The following is a 15,926-nucleotide window of genomic DNA, read 5'->3' as shown; positions in this document are numbered from 1 at the left end:
TTCCCCTAAGTAAGAAAGTCTAATCTGCTGTTGGGCTGATTCAGGCCCGTTATTTGGATTGGACTTGGACTTTAGACTGAAAACAACTATAAAAAATAAAAATAAGAAATGAATAAAAGGGAAATAAATAATAATAATAATAATATAAATAATAATAACAATATGTTATAAAAATGTTTTCAAAAATATATAATATATAAATTTCAAAACTATATATTATACGTGTTTTCAAAAATGATTTTTTTTAAAAACTATACAATATATATTTTTAAAAATGTTTTAAAAAAACTATATATTATATATATCTTAAAAATATTTTTAAAAACCATATAATATATAAATGTTTTCAAAACGTTTTCAAAACTATATATTATATAAATTTTTAAAATGATTTTTAAAAATTTATATAATATATAAATGTTTTCAAAACGCTTTTAAAATATATATATAATATATATTTTAAACTATAAATATTTTCGATTTAAATTTTAAATTTTCGTAATTAAAGACAACCGATAAATTAATTGATACCGAAAGGGCGGCTCAAGAGTGCTAATCCTTCCTTGACCGTAACCGACTCCCGAACCCGATACATTTCTGGTACAATGCAGATCAGGTAAGATGGTGTCCGATCCACCTAAATGTTTTTTAAAGTGATCGGTGGCGACTATAATTCACTCATTTCAAGTCGAATCCCAATTTTAGGATCAACTCAAAAGACGGTTCCGACAATATTATATTACTATATACATATATATATATATATATATATATATATATATATAATATAAAAAATAAAATAACTCCGGACGAAAATGAGTGTCTATAAATATGTTAAACAAATGATTAGCGGAAACAGAAAGAGTTAATCAATAAGATTCCACGTCTCATTCTATGACATTCAGACAAAGATAGTCAATAATTAGATAAGCAGGCTCTCTTATGTTTAGGCGTAGAGCCATAAAGGCAGCTTAATCGAACAAGATTAAATAACATCTAAATGACGAATAGCTAAGTGTTAAGAAACAAATGGGACAAATATATGTAAAAGGGACCACCATGCCAAGGCTGCTGCATGCCATCCTTCACTTCCATCTCTACTTGAAATTAAATGCGAGTGTTACTTAATAATATAATACAAATATTAATATAACTTTATTTTTATCACATTTATAATATGAGTAATAGAAAATATATTTACCCATATTTATTTAATAAACTAATTTCCCCAATAATTATTGATTAAATATTTTAAATAAATTAATATTTAACTTATGATGTTGTATATGAAGAAAATTAAATTTAAAAAATTATTGTCATAACATAAGAATTTCTATAACATTTAATCTGAATTAATAATATAATAATCAAATACATATAATTATAAAAATAAATACATTTATAATTGAAGTTAAGTTAAAATATTATAATTATTAAAAAGTAACAAGTACCAAAATAAAATACGAAGAATTCAACAACCATTAAGGCTTTGAATTTTGCTGTTGGGTCGTGGAAGATATTTTTATTTTGATTACTAAAATTAAAATATTTTATTTTTGTTGAGAAAAGAATATTTTGAATCTTTGATCATCAAAATATTATATTATTAACAATAATAATGATAGCTAAAATAATATATTTATATATTATTTTTTAATAAAATAGTATTAATAAAAAATTAATGATTAGAGGAAATATTATTATCTTATAGTCTATAAGGTGTGTTTACATTATTAATGGTAAAAAATTATTAATAAATTTATCTTATAATCACTATAGACTATTAAAAATAATAATATATATTTATATAAATTTATTTATTTTTTTCTGAAATACTTCACCTAATTAGCATATAAAAAACCTAAGGCTATATGGATGTCTCTTGCTCCCATATGTAATGAGGTAAGGGGAAGTAAGATAGTAGGTTGCCCCTAACACCAGGTTGAGAGCAACTTCCGTAGAAGACCTCCGAATTATGAAATGTCATCCGTGGGACTCGATCCTACGACCTCAAAATCAAGAACATTGTGCTCTACATATATCTTACTGAAGATTTAAACCAACGGATGAGATTGCAGGTAATTCTGACCGTCCGATCACTTCATCTTGAATCTAAAGGTCAAAGTACCTCTAAAGTCAGCAAAGTCAATTTGCTTTGGGTGTCCCAGAAGAAGATACCCTTTTCGTCCCTCTCCCAACCCAAGCTCTCACTAATAGTGTTTAGCGATACAAATTTTCAAAATTTCCGATAAAATAGTAATTATTTTATCAAAAATCAATCGTTAATAGCTTTCTGTTTACCCCCCTTCAATTCGTTGCCGAAAAGATTAGGGAATTTCCGCTAGGGCTTTCGAAATTCGAGGAACCGTGAAGGAACAACGGAAGATTGGTAAGTTTCATGGGGTTGTTATTGAGTTTTTAGAATTTGTTGTTTTTGGTTGGGCTGACGGGAATATGGTACTGGGTTAGGGTTTTGTTGTACCGATGTAAGGATTGGAGCTTTGAACTAGTAAATTAAACTGTAAATTTTTCAAATACGAATCAGACCAATTAGCTTCTCTTTATGTTGCAATTAATTTATCATGCATGATTGAAAATGTTAAATGTGACTATCGTGTTCTCTTTTTTGTGTTTCTTTTTAGGGTTAAACCTTATAATTTTTTTAAATGGATTTTTTAAAATGATAAACAATTTGGTTAAAGAAGTTTGGGTTTTTTGTAATGCTTGTAAGAACTGATTTAATTAAACTCTTAATAAATTCAATTAAATATCATGCATTTCCTTTTTGCTTTTGGTAAATTATAAATCTGGGTTATTCACGGCGGAATGGAAGACTGTCAATTCTTTATTGATATTCTCTAGGGTTTAATATGGTGAATTTGGGTCTTTCAAAAGATGATTTTGTTCATGAAAGTATACAAAATGGTAAGTTTTCAGTATTAGGGTAAATGCGAATAAGAGTTCATCTAATTTGCTCAAAACTATAAGAGTTCATCTAATTTGCTCAAAACTACTATCAAACTTACTTAAATAGTTGTATCTAAGGGTGGTGTATAAAGTTAGTCTAGAAATCCGATGGGATAATTTGTCTCCCATGGTTGATGTATGTTTTGTGATTAAATCAGTGGCAATTAAACGAAGGGAAGTAAATTTGGCTAAGATTTTGGCAAAGAGTGATAGGTTTGCAGGAGGTACTATTTGAACCATATGAGCCTCTCGGTGAATCCAAGGGTTCTGGTAGCTCAGGACGAAGTTGATACGTAAGTTACTGCTTCAGAAGATTCAAGTGCCCCAACAAGGAAATGTATCAGTTTGACTCTGATAAACATGACACTTTTAAACATGACACTTTTGGTGTTCCTATACAAGTGCTTACCCTTTCAAACATGTCACATTCTAAAAGAAAGGATTTGGTACATTGTTTGAGGCATGAACTGGAGCAGATACAGATGCTTCAGAAGAAAGTTGAGTTGATAAGGACCGATGGGGTTACTGTGTCATCCTCCAGTGATATTCTTAGTTGCAGCAATGGGCAATGCTTACCTTTTGTTAAGGATATTCAGAAACTGCCCATGATGGCTTCTGAACCGGGGAAGAAGAATCGGGGTTCTTCAGGAAAAGTTAAGACTGCAAAGCAGGTTTCAGAAGCAAACACAACAAGTATTTTCTTGATGAAGCAATGTGAGGGTTTGCTAAAACGGTTGATGGGACATCAATATGGGTGGGTTTTCAATGAACCTGTAGATGTAGTGAAGTTGAATATTCCTGATTACTTCAATGTTATAAAGCACCCAATGGATCTAGGAAAAATTAAAAAGAAGATAGATTCAGGCGGATATACAAGCCCCTGGGAGTTTTATGATGATGTGAGGCTTACTTTCACCAATGCAATGACCTATAACCCCCCTGGAAATGATGTCCATGTTATGGCTGATGCCCTTAACAAATTTTTTGAAGTCAGGTGGAAAAATATTGAGAAGAAGTTGCCTGCTGTTGCTACCCAGTTGATTCAAAGTAAAGCTCCTGCTGAGGATGTAGAAACTTCTAAGACAATACTTCCTGCTAAAAAGAGGAAGACGATCTCTGTCACCCAACATGTTATACCTGACCCTGTGAAGAGAATGACGGATGAGGAAAAACACAAGCTACGCGTGGAGTTGGAATCTTTACTCACAGAAATGCCTATGCATATAATTGATTTCTTGAGGGAGCATAGTTCAAATGGAAGGGATTCAGAAGAGGAAGAAATTGAGATTGATATTGATGACCTCAGTGATAATACCTTGTTCATATTGCAGAAGCTTTTAGATGACTATTTGCAAGAGAAACAAAATTGCAAATCAAGAGCTGAACCTTGTGAAATTCAGGTACATAGCCATATAAATGCTGAAAAATATGCTTGCTATTGATGCTTCGAAGTAGTATATATTTATGAACTGGTTACCTACATCTAAACTCTTATTTATTTTTCTTTTCTTTCTGGGAAATGGTTTTCTTATACAGCTAATGAACAAATCTGGACTGCACAGTTCACCCATGCAACAAGGCAGAGGTAATCTTTCAAACCCTTGGCTTGATATCCCAACCTCTGAGCTATGTTCTAAGACTTCTGACTTCCTCTGTTTATCTTCTGCATTTGCAGGGGATGATCAGGCTAATGTTGTTGTTGATGCTGGGGGAAATGAGCCTCCTGTGTCAAGCTATCCACGTAAGGAGATAGAGGAGGCAGACCTTAGAAGCATCAAGTCTGCTGGGTCTGGCAGCTCCAGAGGTAATTGTATTTTCTCTTTATTTTTATTTTTGGTCCTCATCTTGTCAAATAATGAATCCTGAGTCTGCTACATTCTTTTGGATCCATTTTATCAGTTTTCTGTGCTGTCATTTACCTAGCAGCCTGCATATGGTAGGCATGCTTCTTCTTCTTCATTTTTTTTAAATATAGAAACTCTTTGACAAAGAATGGTTTTTGCATTCAAACAATTTTAGGATAATAACAATTTCTTGACCCCCCATGTGGTAAATTACAACCTTCTGTATTAACTTCTCTTTTTCTTTATCACTTTGAATATTGCTAATATTTTTCCTATCAAAAAAAAAAAATCCTATCAAAAAATATTGCTAATATTTTTCAAGTCGATTTCTTTAGTTTCTCCTATTGTTTACTAAAATTTCCCCAAATTATGTTCAGTGCAAGTTTTTCTTATGTGACCAAATACCTTTTCCATGACCGGTTTCTTTTGTATTCTTTGCAGATTCAGAATCTGGCAGTGCTGACGATGAAGCTGTTGCTACTAAAGCTTCTAGTCCGGTGGGTACACATAAGGTTTTGTGCTGGTTACACTTGGTTTTAAATAATAATACTAAGTTCTTTAACCTCATGTTGGTGTGTTTGATCCACATTACAGTTATCTATTCCCAGGGGTTCAAGTGGGCCAGACTACTTTCTAACTAGCATCTTACTCTGCATTATCCTTCAGGTACTGGGAGCTGTAGATTCCGGAACCCAATTTGATGAAAAAACGAGTGTTAACAACCCTCTTGATAGGAATCGTGAGTGTCTAAATTTATATTATTTGTAATTAGTCTCAAGAAATATTGTACTTCTGTTCTTAGTTTACTTGAATGACGAAAAGCCATGAAATTATATATATATATATATATATATATACACATTTTTGCATATAAGCATTGTTAATCCATTGGCTCTTGTAGAAGATGTTCATTTCAATCAGCTTGAGCAGACTTCTCAGGCAAAGTCAAGTTCTGTCGAGTCAGATTGTCACCAAGATAGTAAAATCATCAAAGATCGTCAAAGGTTTATTTATTTAAAGCTGTGTCTCACTGTTTATCCAATTAAAAATTATAGGGGAGAGTGCTCCAGTTGAGAGACAGGTGTCCCCTGAAAAACTCTACCGGGCTGCTACATTGAAGAATCAATTTGCTGATACCATTCTAAAAGCTCGAGAGAAGACGCATACTGCACAGGTTAGTTCTAACTTGGTTTTGTCAAACTATTGTATGCCTATTCCTTTTTCAAGCTTTTTTTACTTTGTATCAGGGTGAGAATGTGGATCCTGAACAACTGCGCCGTGAGAGAGAAGAACTTGAGCATCAAAGTAAGAAAGGTTTGAACTCCAAGTCCAATCTAGTGTTTCTGGCTTTTTGAAATGCAATTTTTGCTCAAGTTACTATATATATGTGTGTGCTTGTCTTTGAGGACAAGTTTGTGTATTTATATCTAGTATTTCAAAGTGACAAATATGTTATTGTCGGCTAGATGAGGCACAGTTGCTAGCCGAAGCCAAGGCTGCTGAAGATGCTCAAGGACGAGCCGAAACCCAAGCTGCAGCTGAGGCCAGACGGAAAAGGGAGCTTGAGAGGGATGCCGCACGGCAGGCATTGTTGAAGGTACAGGAATGCGTCATATTAACAATTTCATAATTTAGCTGCCTTGTTTTATTATGGACTTAATATTCCACATTTTTTTGTAGATGGAAAAGACTGTTGAAATCAATGAGAATTCCAGGTTTCTCAAAGACTTAGAAGTGCTTAGAGCTGCCCCTGCTGAGAATCTGCATGGCTCAGTCGATGAAACAAGCCCAGAACATTCTCAGGGTGGCTTGGGTAGTTTTAAGCTCGGGAGCAACAACCCATTGGAACAACTTGGTTTGTACATGAAGAAGGATGAAGAGGAAGAAGGTGAACCGCCTACCGTTCCAAAGCCCGTAAATAATCCGGAGGATGGAGAAATAGACTGAAAAATGCATCTTTTATTAGACTAGGTGAGGAGAAATGAAGTAGAGAACATATATCGACTGAACAAATTTCTGTACCCGATCTCATAAATACTTGTAGAATTCTGTGCAAAACCATATTCAATAAAAAGTCGTAAGCAATCCTTTAAACCCTACTGAAATACCTACTATCAAAAATTAGGTTGAGTTGAAAACAGTTTCAGTTTTACAGATGCAACAGTAGTGAATCAGGCATTGCTGGTATCTTTCAAAGCTAAACTGCATACAGAAACCAGCATCCAAAACCACACTAATGGCTGACTGGCAGATAATCAATACAACGAAAGCTTAAACAACAGTTGTGAGCCTTCCCCATTGCCAACCAATGGATACAACCATACAAATCTTATTATATGACATTCCCAGAAACGATTTAATTGTAGAAATGATAATCTTTGGCATTAATAATGATATTCCTCAAACCTCCAATGGGTGATAGAATCATTAGCAGAAGCCCCAGTATGATACATATCTGAATATTTAAAAAACAAATATCAGATTTAATGTCTAGAAAACAGATGACAATACGAGGAAGAAACCTCATCTATGTTACTTAGACATCAATACTCGGAAATGAAGAGTTCGAGAAACATAGAACTTTAGGATGTTTTAAGTTAAAAATATACCCAGTTTGTACACCAAGATAAAATGAACCTCTTTGGTTTGTATATAGCAAGCCACATGATGCATGGAAGCTGAAATTACAGAAAATATATATATCAGATGGACATATTTTTTCAGAGTTAACCAGTAGAATTCCAATTGAATAAAGATTCGAAGAATAAAAAATGGTTTGGGCACTTAAAAAATAGGTTGTTGGTGCAAAAGCAAATCCTCCAAAGAATCCAAGAAGACCACCAAAGAAGGGAAACGTAATTGCAACATACATTGTTGCAGCTGAAACAATGAACATATAACATTTCATTCATTTCGGGGAACATAGGAGACCGTTCAAGAGCCAAGATTGCAGATATCATGACTTCAAACTCAGATTCTCGTAAACTTTGGACGGGGAAATTACTTTACTTACCGACATAGAAGTTGCGGACGAAGAATCAAAGTGTTTGAGTCGGTCTAAAGTGCCATTTCTTTACCATCACCATTTCGATTATGTCAAAAACAGGCATGGCATATAGCTGCATTTGCCAAACAAAGAAAAACACCAGTGTGAAAACTGTGTACTTGTTCAGCCAACAGAACATCAAGCTGAAGCAGACCAAACATGTTTCCAAACCTGATAGCTTCCGATGACATGGATTACGACAAACATGTTAGCCGCGACTATAAGCCACCTTGGTTTCTCCAATGTAATGAGGATGTTGTCGTCGACTTTGTTGCCAAACATGTAGTATCCAACGAGTGCAACGGGGAAATAACACAATGCCACAACAATTTATGCAATGAGCACACCTCTCCACATTGGACCTTTTGAAGGGATTGTTGCTTGAATCTCCAACACAACATTGTGTCCGGCATATGCAAACGCCACATCTCCTAACGCCGTAAAGAAATTTAAGACGGTTCCACTGGGGGTGGGGGCTTTGTAGCCGTATTGCACGTCAGGTTGGACGCCCTTTTGGACTGAAGCAGTGCAGGCTATGGTAGAGTAACTGCATGAAACAAATTAAAACATCAGTCCAATATGTGGATTTTGTTAAAATGTTTAAAGCTGATGGAAATAAATACGTGAGAGACATGACTGCAGCAGCCAAAGAGACCCCAGAAATGGAGTTGAAATTCGGGAGGTGGGCAAGTACAAAATGAACCGAGGAGAAAATCATGATAAAATATGCCGTTTTGATGTCCTTGCATGGCTTGTCGCAGACCAAATGACAGATTTTCTCCAGCGATTTGCCTCCGGTAACCATGTAAACTATGTCAACACCAACTTCAACGATCAGTTGTTGAGGCACCACTATGTAAAGTCCAAGCTTTTCACCAAAGGCATGCTGACCGAGTTCATGGTACGGATCGAACCTTTTCCCAGGAACCATCTCATGCATCTTAACCATTTGCCACAGAGTGCATAGTGTGACGACCCATAACAGGATCAAAATCACAACACCAGGACCCCTTCATATATACATAGTCAAATATTAATCTTTCTTCATATCATATGCATGAAAACCTATTAGTCTCGAACTACAGTCCACAGAGATCGATTGCAAAAAAAAAAAGGATCGATCCCTGAAAGAAACGGAATAAGTAAATCAAGACATACCATCTGAGATGTGACATGGCATAAGGAAGACTAAGGACGCCTGCACCAACCATAGCCGTGACGTTGTGGAATGCAGCATACCACCATTTTGCGTCTCTTGAAGAAGTGATTGGAAGCCAGTCATCAATCTCCTTCTGCTTCTTTAGTTTATCTTCATCCACCTGGAAGTTCATAACAAAAACTCATTCATCTTTCTCTCAAATTGAATTCTACAAAACACATTCCCGTCCATCGTTGTTCGATGTTCAAAATGGAACTTACCTTGTTCGTAGGATCGAGCTTTTGATGAGGAGGAGATTCAGTCCCCATTGTTGAAACATGAGCTTACACAGTGCCAGAAACTATGTTGGAAGAAGATGATGATGATGATCAACAAATAACTATGAAGCATTCAACAAAGAAATATATATTTGATTGGTAGTAACAAAGAAATATATATTTGATTGGTAGTTTCAAAGAAGGTGAATCAAGCAAACGACACCAAATGTAAAGCAAACTCCGCCAAGACAAATTCGTAAAAAATATTACGACAGACTACTTTTGATTCTGATGTTTGTTTTCATTCGAATGTTTTCATCCATTTCCAAATGTCATTGTTCTGCAATGACAAAAAAATCCAATGCATGTTAAATATCTTTTTATATGTTTAGAATATTATAACTTTACGAAGTAATATGCATCATCAGACAGTTTTTTCCAGCTATTGTTGTATGATTCGAAGCGTATGAGAAATTATTGCCGAATAGAGCATTTGCATTAATTAGAATAATACAACTTGGTAATTCAAAGTAGGTCCACAGATAATAACATTTGAGTCTTGCAGTTTCCTTCTTCGATTTGATGAATATATTACCTCATTTATTGACATTTTTGCATCTCTATTTTCTGATAACGACTTACTATGAAAGGGAATGGATGGTTGATTCTCCTTGTATTGTTGCAGGCTAGGCACATAATAGCCTCCATACATTTTGTCATATGCGTATACAAATAAAAAAAAATTAGCTGACCCTTATTCCCATATGTAATGGGATAAGGGGAGGTAAGATAGTAGACTGCCCCCAACACCAGGTTGAGAACAGCTTCCGTAGGAGACCTCCATATTATGAAATGCCTTCCGTGAGACTCCATCCCACGACCTCAAGGTTAAGAACCTTGTGCTCTGCCAACTGAGCTGTATGGTCATTTCATGCGTATACAAATAAGATCCTATGAATACATGAGCATACTCATTCAACACTCGGATTCGAGGCCGGCCTTAAAACAGCATAAACCTCGCAATTTGTATTTTATTGATGTTGATATAATTTGTACCCACAATGCTTTCAGATAAGTACTTGAAAAAACTGACTGATTTCTCAAATGCAAAATTCATGGCATAAAACTACTCTTCTGCTGCAGACTCCTTCAAACAGATATTTAATCTTAATTACCCTAATAATTGGTTTATATTCTGCAAACTTCTAGCATAAAACCCTATGAATTGATTGATAATAGGCCTATATGCCTATAAATTTCTTCACTGTCTGAAGACAACAATTCAAGAGTAAAATTTGTAGTCTTTGGCTTGAATTATGATTTGCCTCAATCCTCCAATAGGTGATAGGACCATCAATAAAACACCAATTACAATGCAGATCTGAGGGGGAAAAGAAAAAGGAAACCCAAATAAGATCAACTAAATAAGGAAATAAGGTTAATAAGCTTTGAATCAAGTTTTCTTACCCAGTTAGTCCACCAAGATAAGCCGAATTTTTTCGGTTTGTAGATGACAAGCCACATGATACAGGGGAGCTGAAGAACAAGAAAGAAATGAGTTCTTGATGTGAAAATTCTTCAAAGAGAATTGTTAGTTTTTGTGATGATGATGTGGCTTACGAAGTATGTTGTTGGTGCAAACGCGAGTCCTCCGAAGAAACCAAGAAGACCACCGAAGAACGGGAAAGTAATCCCGAAGAACATCGTTATTGCTGCAATGAAAATGTGTGATGCATGAACTTACATTCAAGTAGGTTGAAAGAAACAAAGAGTTTTGGTTTCACTTACCAACATAAGAATTGCGAACAATGAATCGGAGCATTTGGGAAGGCGGGAAGTCTAGTTTCTTTACTAGCAGAGTTTCGATCATGTCAAACACCGGCATTGCATAGATCTATAGAGACAACATAAACCGACGCCTAATTGATTAAATCTGAACCAAAAAGATAATAAGAAACACCACCTGATACGAACCTGGTAGCTTCCGATAACATGAATAACAACAAACATGTTGGCCATTGCAATGAGCCATGCTGGTTTCTCCAATGAGAGAAGGATGTTGTCTCGGACAGAATTGCCAAACATCCAGTATCCGATTAAGGCAACTGGGAAGTAGCACAAGGCAATGACTATGTATGCGACAACGACACCTTTCCACATCGGTCCCTTTGATGGCCTCTCGGGAGTAGATTCGATCGTAGCTTGGATCTCCAACACCACATTGTGTCCAGAGTAAGCAAAAGCTATATCTCCCAAGCCACTGAGGAAGCCAAACACAGTTCCGGGCGTAGTCGACGCTTTGTAGCCATATTGCACATCATCCTGAACACCCTTAGATAGTGAAGCTGCCCAAGCGATGGTCGAGTAACTGTGTGAGAAAAACCAATCACCAAATCTTGAGTTAACATTTATCAATAAGGCACAACAGAGGATGTGAATTGTGAATTTGTTATATACCTCAAGGACATGACAGCAGCAGCTAAGGAAACACCAGAAATCGAGTCGAAATTAGGAAGGTGAGACAGCACAAATTCGACAGAGGCAAAAATCATGATGAAATAGGTCAGCTTAATTTGTTTGCAGCTAGGACAGACAGTGTCGTGGAACTTCTTCAACGATTGGCCACCGGTAACCATGTAAACAATGCAGAGACTAACTTCAACAACAAGTTGCTGTGGCACCACAATGTAGAGACCGAGTTTTTCGCCAAAGGCATATTGTCCCAGTTCATGGTACCGATCGAAACGTTTCCCGGGAACAAGCTCATGCATCTCGACCATTTGCCATAGAGTATACAAGGTAATGATCCACGAGAAGACCATGATAAACACACCAGGACCCCTGAAAACATAACGAAAACGAGAGATAAGTCTATCAAATTCAATTTCGATATTCCTTTCATGGTGAAGTATCGTAACATACCATCCGAGCTCGGCCATGGCATAAGGAAGACTGAGCACACCAGCTCCAACCATAGCAGTGACATTGTGGAAAGCTGAAAACCACCATTTTCTACTTCTTGATGAGTTAATAGGTAGCCAATCATCAATTGCTTTCTGCTTCTCTGATTTTTCTTGCACCTGTGATTCACAAATGGTACACAATTCTCCTTTAAGCTTGACAGCAACAAATTCATACATACATGCATGCATGCATACATACTTACATACATACATAGAGTTGTCCTACTCCAAGAGTAGGAAGAGGAAAAAAAACTTGTCTGGTCTGAAAGAATTATATTACAAAACCGACCATGTGCTTACATGTGAACAGTTCTATAGAACATATATAGGTATATAATTTTAAACAGTTAGGCTTGACTTTAGAGAACAATATTTCTAACAAGTTGGTTGATAACAATGGGTTCGACAAAGCTTTTGATTGAAACAATAATAAAAAAAAACGTAATTGACTTATAGACTTATTGACTAACAGCAGCAGCCAATGAAAAAGGATCACTCTAAAAAAATATCTGCAGTTTCCATATAAAACAATAGTTTCAGTTCAGTCCACAATATGGTGTATTTTTCAATAGTCATCGTTGAAAATAAGGTTTGGTGTTTCGTCAGTTGAACGTACGGAACATTAGCCATATACATCAAGCCACATATGTTGACTAAAAATACAAGAAGAAAAGTCCATTGAACCAGGAGCACATGATTTTACTTCCATTTTTCGAGTTATTATTGTAAGTAAATGCTAATATATTTTCTGTCTACGACTTTCATGGCCCGGATTATATCCGGAATTGAACCGGGTTGAACTTTAAACCGGGCTAGAACTCTCCCATCGCTGTTTTTTCCATCCAAAAACTATGCTTTGATCAAAGTTAAAGATTTTTTAAGCTATATACAGAAAACTAAATCATACAGATACTAGATAATAAAACTGAACCTGCTGTTAAAAACGAAACGTCTGGAAAATTCATTTCCGTTTAAAAAAAAAAACTAAATGGTCTTCAAGAACAAATTTTGGATCGAAACTAAAGAACAGACAAATATATCGTACAGGAACAAGACAAAGATGCACTTTTGCATGCACAAATGTAATGTAATAAAAAGAACTTACGGTGTTGTTGGGGGCATAATCACCATTGGAAGGAGGAGGAGGTTGATGAGTTCCCATGATGTCTGAAACTGATCAAAATGAGCAGAGAGGAACGAAAGGTTGTAATCAAAAGTTAGAAAACGGAAGTTGAGGAGTAGGAAGACAGATCAAAACTGTGTTGGGTTGGTGCTTATAAAGGCTGAAGGGATCCTACAATAAAGGAAATGAGAAAAAGAAAAGGGCCTCACCCGTTGTCGATGCTGACGGGTTTCATGTTTTTTTGTTTGACTTTATGTTTTTAAACCATTTCTGATGAACAAAAAAAAGGGGGGGCTAAAGTCGACGAACCAAACAGTACTTAATAATTATATTTCATTAATAATTTTATTATATCGTGAAATCAATACTTTTACACAGATAGTCCAGATAAAAATTATATTAATTATCATTTTTAGGATTAACATAAATTATTTAATATCTGTTGAGCATAATATAAAATAAGTCTTTTTTAAAGTAATATAAAGATATTATAAAATTATTAGTTAAAAGAGTTTTATTTTTAGAGTAATTACTTTGATAGTCCCTGAACTTTTAACTCACTCTTAATTTGTTCACTAAACTTTTAAAACTTACATTACAATCTCTAAATTTTTTATTCATTCTCATTAAGGTAACTTATGTTAAGAAAAGCTGATTTGATATGTTAAAATCTTCTTTTTTTAAAAAAAATCAATTTTTCAAATTGACTGTTAGCAAAGACTATTTTTTTTATGAATGGAGCGGTTGCCAGTCACTCCTAACGATAGGAATGGTATGTTTGATCAGACAATTATCATAGTTTAGTTTCAAGTTGATCTGACGGTTAATAATAGTGGATCAAAAGGTTTTAGCTTTTAGTTTCTATTGAATTGTCACCTCATTTTGTCATCGTTTTTGTCTTCGTTCAATGGTTTCTTCAATCGAAAAGATCATCAAACTACTCATTATTTTCTTCTATTTCTTTCACTCGATTCATTCTCTTCTGAAAATCTCTCAATCTACTCAAATCTAATTGAAACTAACAACTAAACTTTTTGATCCACCATTTTTAACTATTAGATTAACTTGAAACTAAACTATGTTAACCTTCTTATCAAACGAACCATTCTCATCCTTAAAATTGATTGACAATTACTCATTTCATCGGAAACTTAACATTTTCGACGACTGTTAATTTGAAACCTTATGATATTATTTGAGAAGAAGACTTGAACGTGACACATTAGGTTTTTGTAATGACGGTAACTGCAATGAAAGCAAATTTAAAATTTAACGATTGTAATGTAAGTTTTAAAAGTTCAGTGATCAAAGTGAAAGTACTCTAAAAGTTTAAGACTACCAATATAGTTTACTCTTTGTAATTAGAAATATGTCGTCTAATTTTTTATTTTAAATTAAAGAGTTTTATTTCTTTATTTGATTACCTTTTTAGTGTAGGGAAATGTTGTTGTGGATTAAACCAGACTCTACATATTTAGTTTATGGTTGAGACATTCACGCTGTTTATTTCTTCATCATTCGTGTTTTATTATATTACAGTATATGAAAAAGGCGTGATATTTTTTTTAAGTAGGATTGTTGTTAGCCACAAATTAATTAAATATAATATAAGAAAACACAAATTATATTTTTATTCCTTAAATTAAAATTAGGTTTTCTTAAAGTTTTTTAGATTTTGAAATCCACGTCATAATAAATTATATAAAAATAATAATGGGCGACATGAAATACAAAACAATACAATATGTCATAAATTTATATGAATTTTTAATATTCTAAAGATTATAATAACATGCAAAACAGAGTGAAATTGTTAAATTTATTCAAGATGACGAAGAATAATAATTTAAGACTAAAAATAGAAAATAACATAAATATAGTAAGAACATATGAACATGTCGAAAATATAGGTTTGCAAAGATAGAAAAATAGTTAATTATAGAAATAATTGTATTAAAGCTTCGTATGAATAGCTAAACAGATAAAGAAAATGCTAAAAATAGCTAATTAGAATGTGTAAAAATCAAATTAGTTCTAATTGATATCTGTAACGTTTCAATGGATTCACGAGATGGCAACACACATTTGGGACATATTAAATTAATTATTATTTTTGGGATATTTTTTCAAGCTGTTGGAATTGTTATTTATGTAGTTATTAATTAAATACATTTAATGTTAAATTAATTTCATTTGTGGAAATAAAGAAATTCCATTCCCATCATAGTTACCGTTAAAGGTAATTATAATTTCTTATCCCGAATTGCATTTTAAAAGATTACACCGACTTATTTAAGGAAAATCTTAAACCCAAAAATATTTTAATAGCGAAATATAAATTGAAACGAAAACTCAACATCAAGTACGACTTTAAAAGAAATAAAGTTTAGGTATTAAAATAGAATAAAAATAATAATTTAGATATTAAATGTGTAGTTTACCCTATTATACAAAAGTTATAACCCTGTGACGTATATATATTTTTAATTTAATTGAAATTCCACCCTCGTATTCTTAACTCGATCTATGGGGACCCTTTTTTCCGCTTTTCCTTGGATTTTTAGACA

The 15,926-nt window shown here is 34.0% G+C and overlaps 2 protein-coding genes and 1 pseudogene across 6 annotated transcripts; 1 reads left to right on the top strand and 2 right to left on the bottom strand.

The window, feature by feature from the left end:
- Positions 1-2,171: 2,171 nt before the first annotated feature.
- LOC120121689 (transcription factor GTE8-like) lies at positions 2,172-6,908 on the top strand. Of its 5 annotated transcripts, XM_039140997.1 has the most exons (11): positions 2,172-2,389; positions 3,126-4,367; positions 4,504-4,552; positions 4,643-4,771; positions 5,253-5,308; positions 5,406-5,550; positions 5,713-5,790; positions 5,867-5,985; positions 6,059-6,125; positions 6,278-6,408; positions 6,492-6,908. In XM_039140997.1, exons 2-11 carry the CDS (start codon positions 3,303-3,305, stop codon positions 6,756-6,758), a joined length of 2,106 nt encoding a protein of 701 aa, XP_038996928.1. In that variant the 5' UTR covers positions 2,172-2,389; positions 3,126-3,302; the 3' UTR covers positions 6,759-6,908. The 5 variants fall into 5 exon arrangements, with proteins under 5 accessions (XP_038996928.1, XP_038996932.1, XP_038996930.1 ...); XM_039140996.1 differs by lacking the exon at positions 2,172-2,389 and having other exon boundaries at positions 3,324-4,367; positions 5,253-5,323; positions 5,478-5,550; XM_039141001.1 differs by lacking the exons at positions 2,172-2,389; positions 5,713-5,790 and having other exon boundaries at positions 2,714-4,367; positions 5,478-5,550.
- A 228-nt stretch (positions 6,909-7,136) lies between these two features.
- On the bottom strand, positions 7,137-9,083 carry LOC120121691 (annotated as a pseudogene).
- Positions 9,084-10,378: 1,295 nt separating this feature from the next.
- Positions 10,379-13,488, bottom strand: LOC120121690 (lysine histidine transporter 1-like). Its single transcript, XM_039141002.1, has 9 exons — positions 13,338-13,488; positions 12,196-12,346; positions 11,731-12,114; positions 11,248-11,641; positions 11,062-11,167; positions 10,894-10,985; positions 10,741-10,809; positions 10,523-10,654; positions 10,379-10,491 (listed from the first exon to the last, which is right to left on the bottom strand). Exons 1-8 carry the CDS (start codon positions 13,396-13,398, stop codon positions 10,556-10,558), a joined length of 1,356 nt encoding a protein of 451 aa, XP_038996933.1. The 5' UTR covers positions 13,399-13,488; the 3' UTR covers positions 10,379-10,491; positions 10,523-10,555.
- Between the last annotated feature and the right edge of the window lie 2,438 nt (positions 13,489-15,926).

This window comes from Hibiscus syriacus, unplaced genomic scaffold (genome assembly GCF_006381635.1).
Source record: "Hibiscus syriacus cultivar Baekdansim isolate YM2019G1 unplaced genomic scaffold, ASM638163v2 tig00110378_pilon, whole genome shotgun sequence".
Taxonomy (NCBI): Eukaryota; Viridiplantae; Streptophyta; class Magnoliopsida; order Malvales; family Malvaceae; genus Hibiscus; species Hibiscus syriacus.
The sequence above is the reverse complement of the archived record's forward strand: the minus strand, read 5'-3'. Positions and strand labels throughout refer to the sequence as shown.

Coding starts and splice junctions, on each gene's coding strand:
- LOC120121689 (XM_039140997.1), top strand. CDS start 3,303: ATGTATCAGTTTGACTCTGATAAACATGACACTTTTAAACATGACACT. Junction 4,368..4,503: donor CTGAACCTTGTGAAATTCAG/GTACATAGCCAT, acceptor TTTCTTATACAG/CTAATGAACAAATCTGGACT. Junction 6,126..6,277: donor TGAGCATCAAAGTAAGAAAG/GTTTGAACTCCA, acceptor ATTGTCGGCTAG/ATGAGGCACAGTTGCTAGCC.
- LOC120121690 (XM_039141002.1), bottom strand. CDS start 13,398: ATGGGAACTCATCAACCTCCTCCTCCTTCCAATGGTGATTATGCCCCC. Junction 11,168..11,247: donor ATGTTATCGGAAGCTACCAG/GTTCGTATCAGG, acceptor TTGTCTCTATAG/ATCTATGCAATGCCGGTGTT. Junction 10,986..11,061: donor TGTTCGCAATTCTTATGTTG/GTAAGTGAAACC, acceptor TTTTCATTGCAG/CAATAACGATGTTCTTCGGG.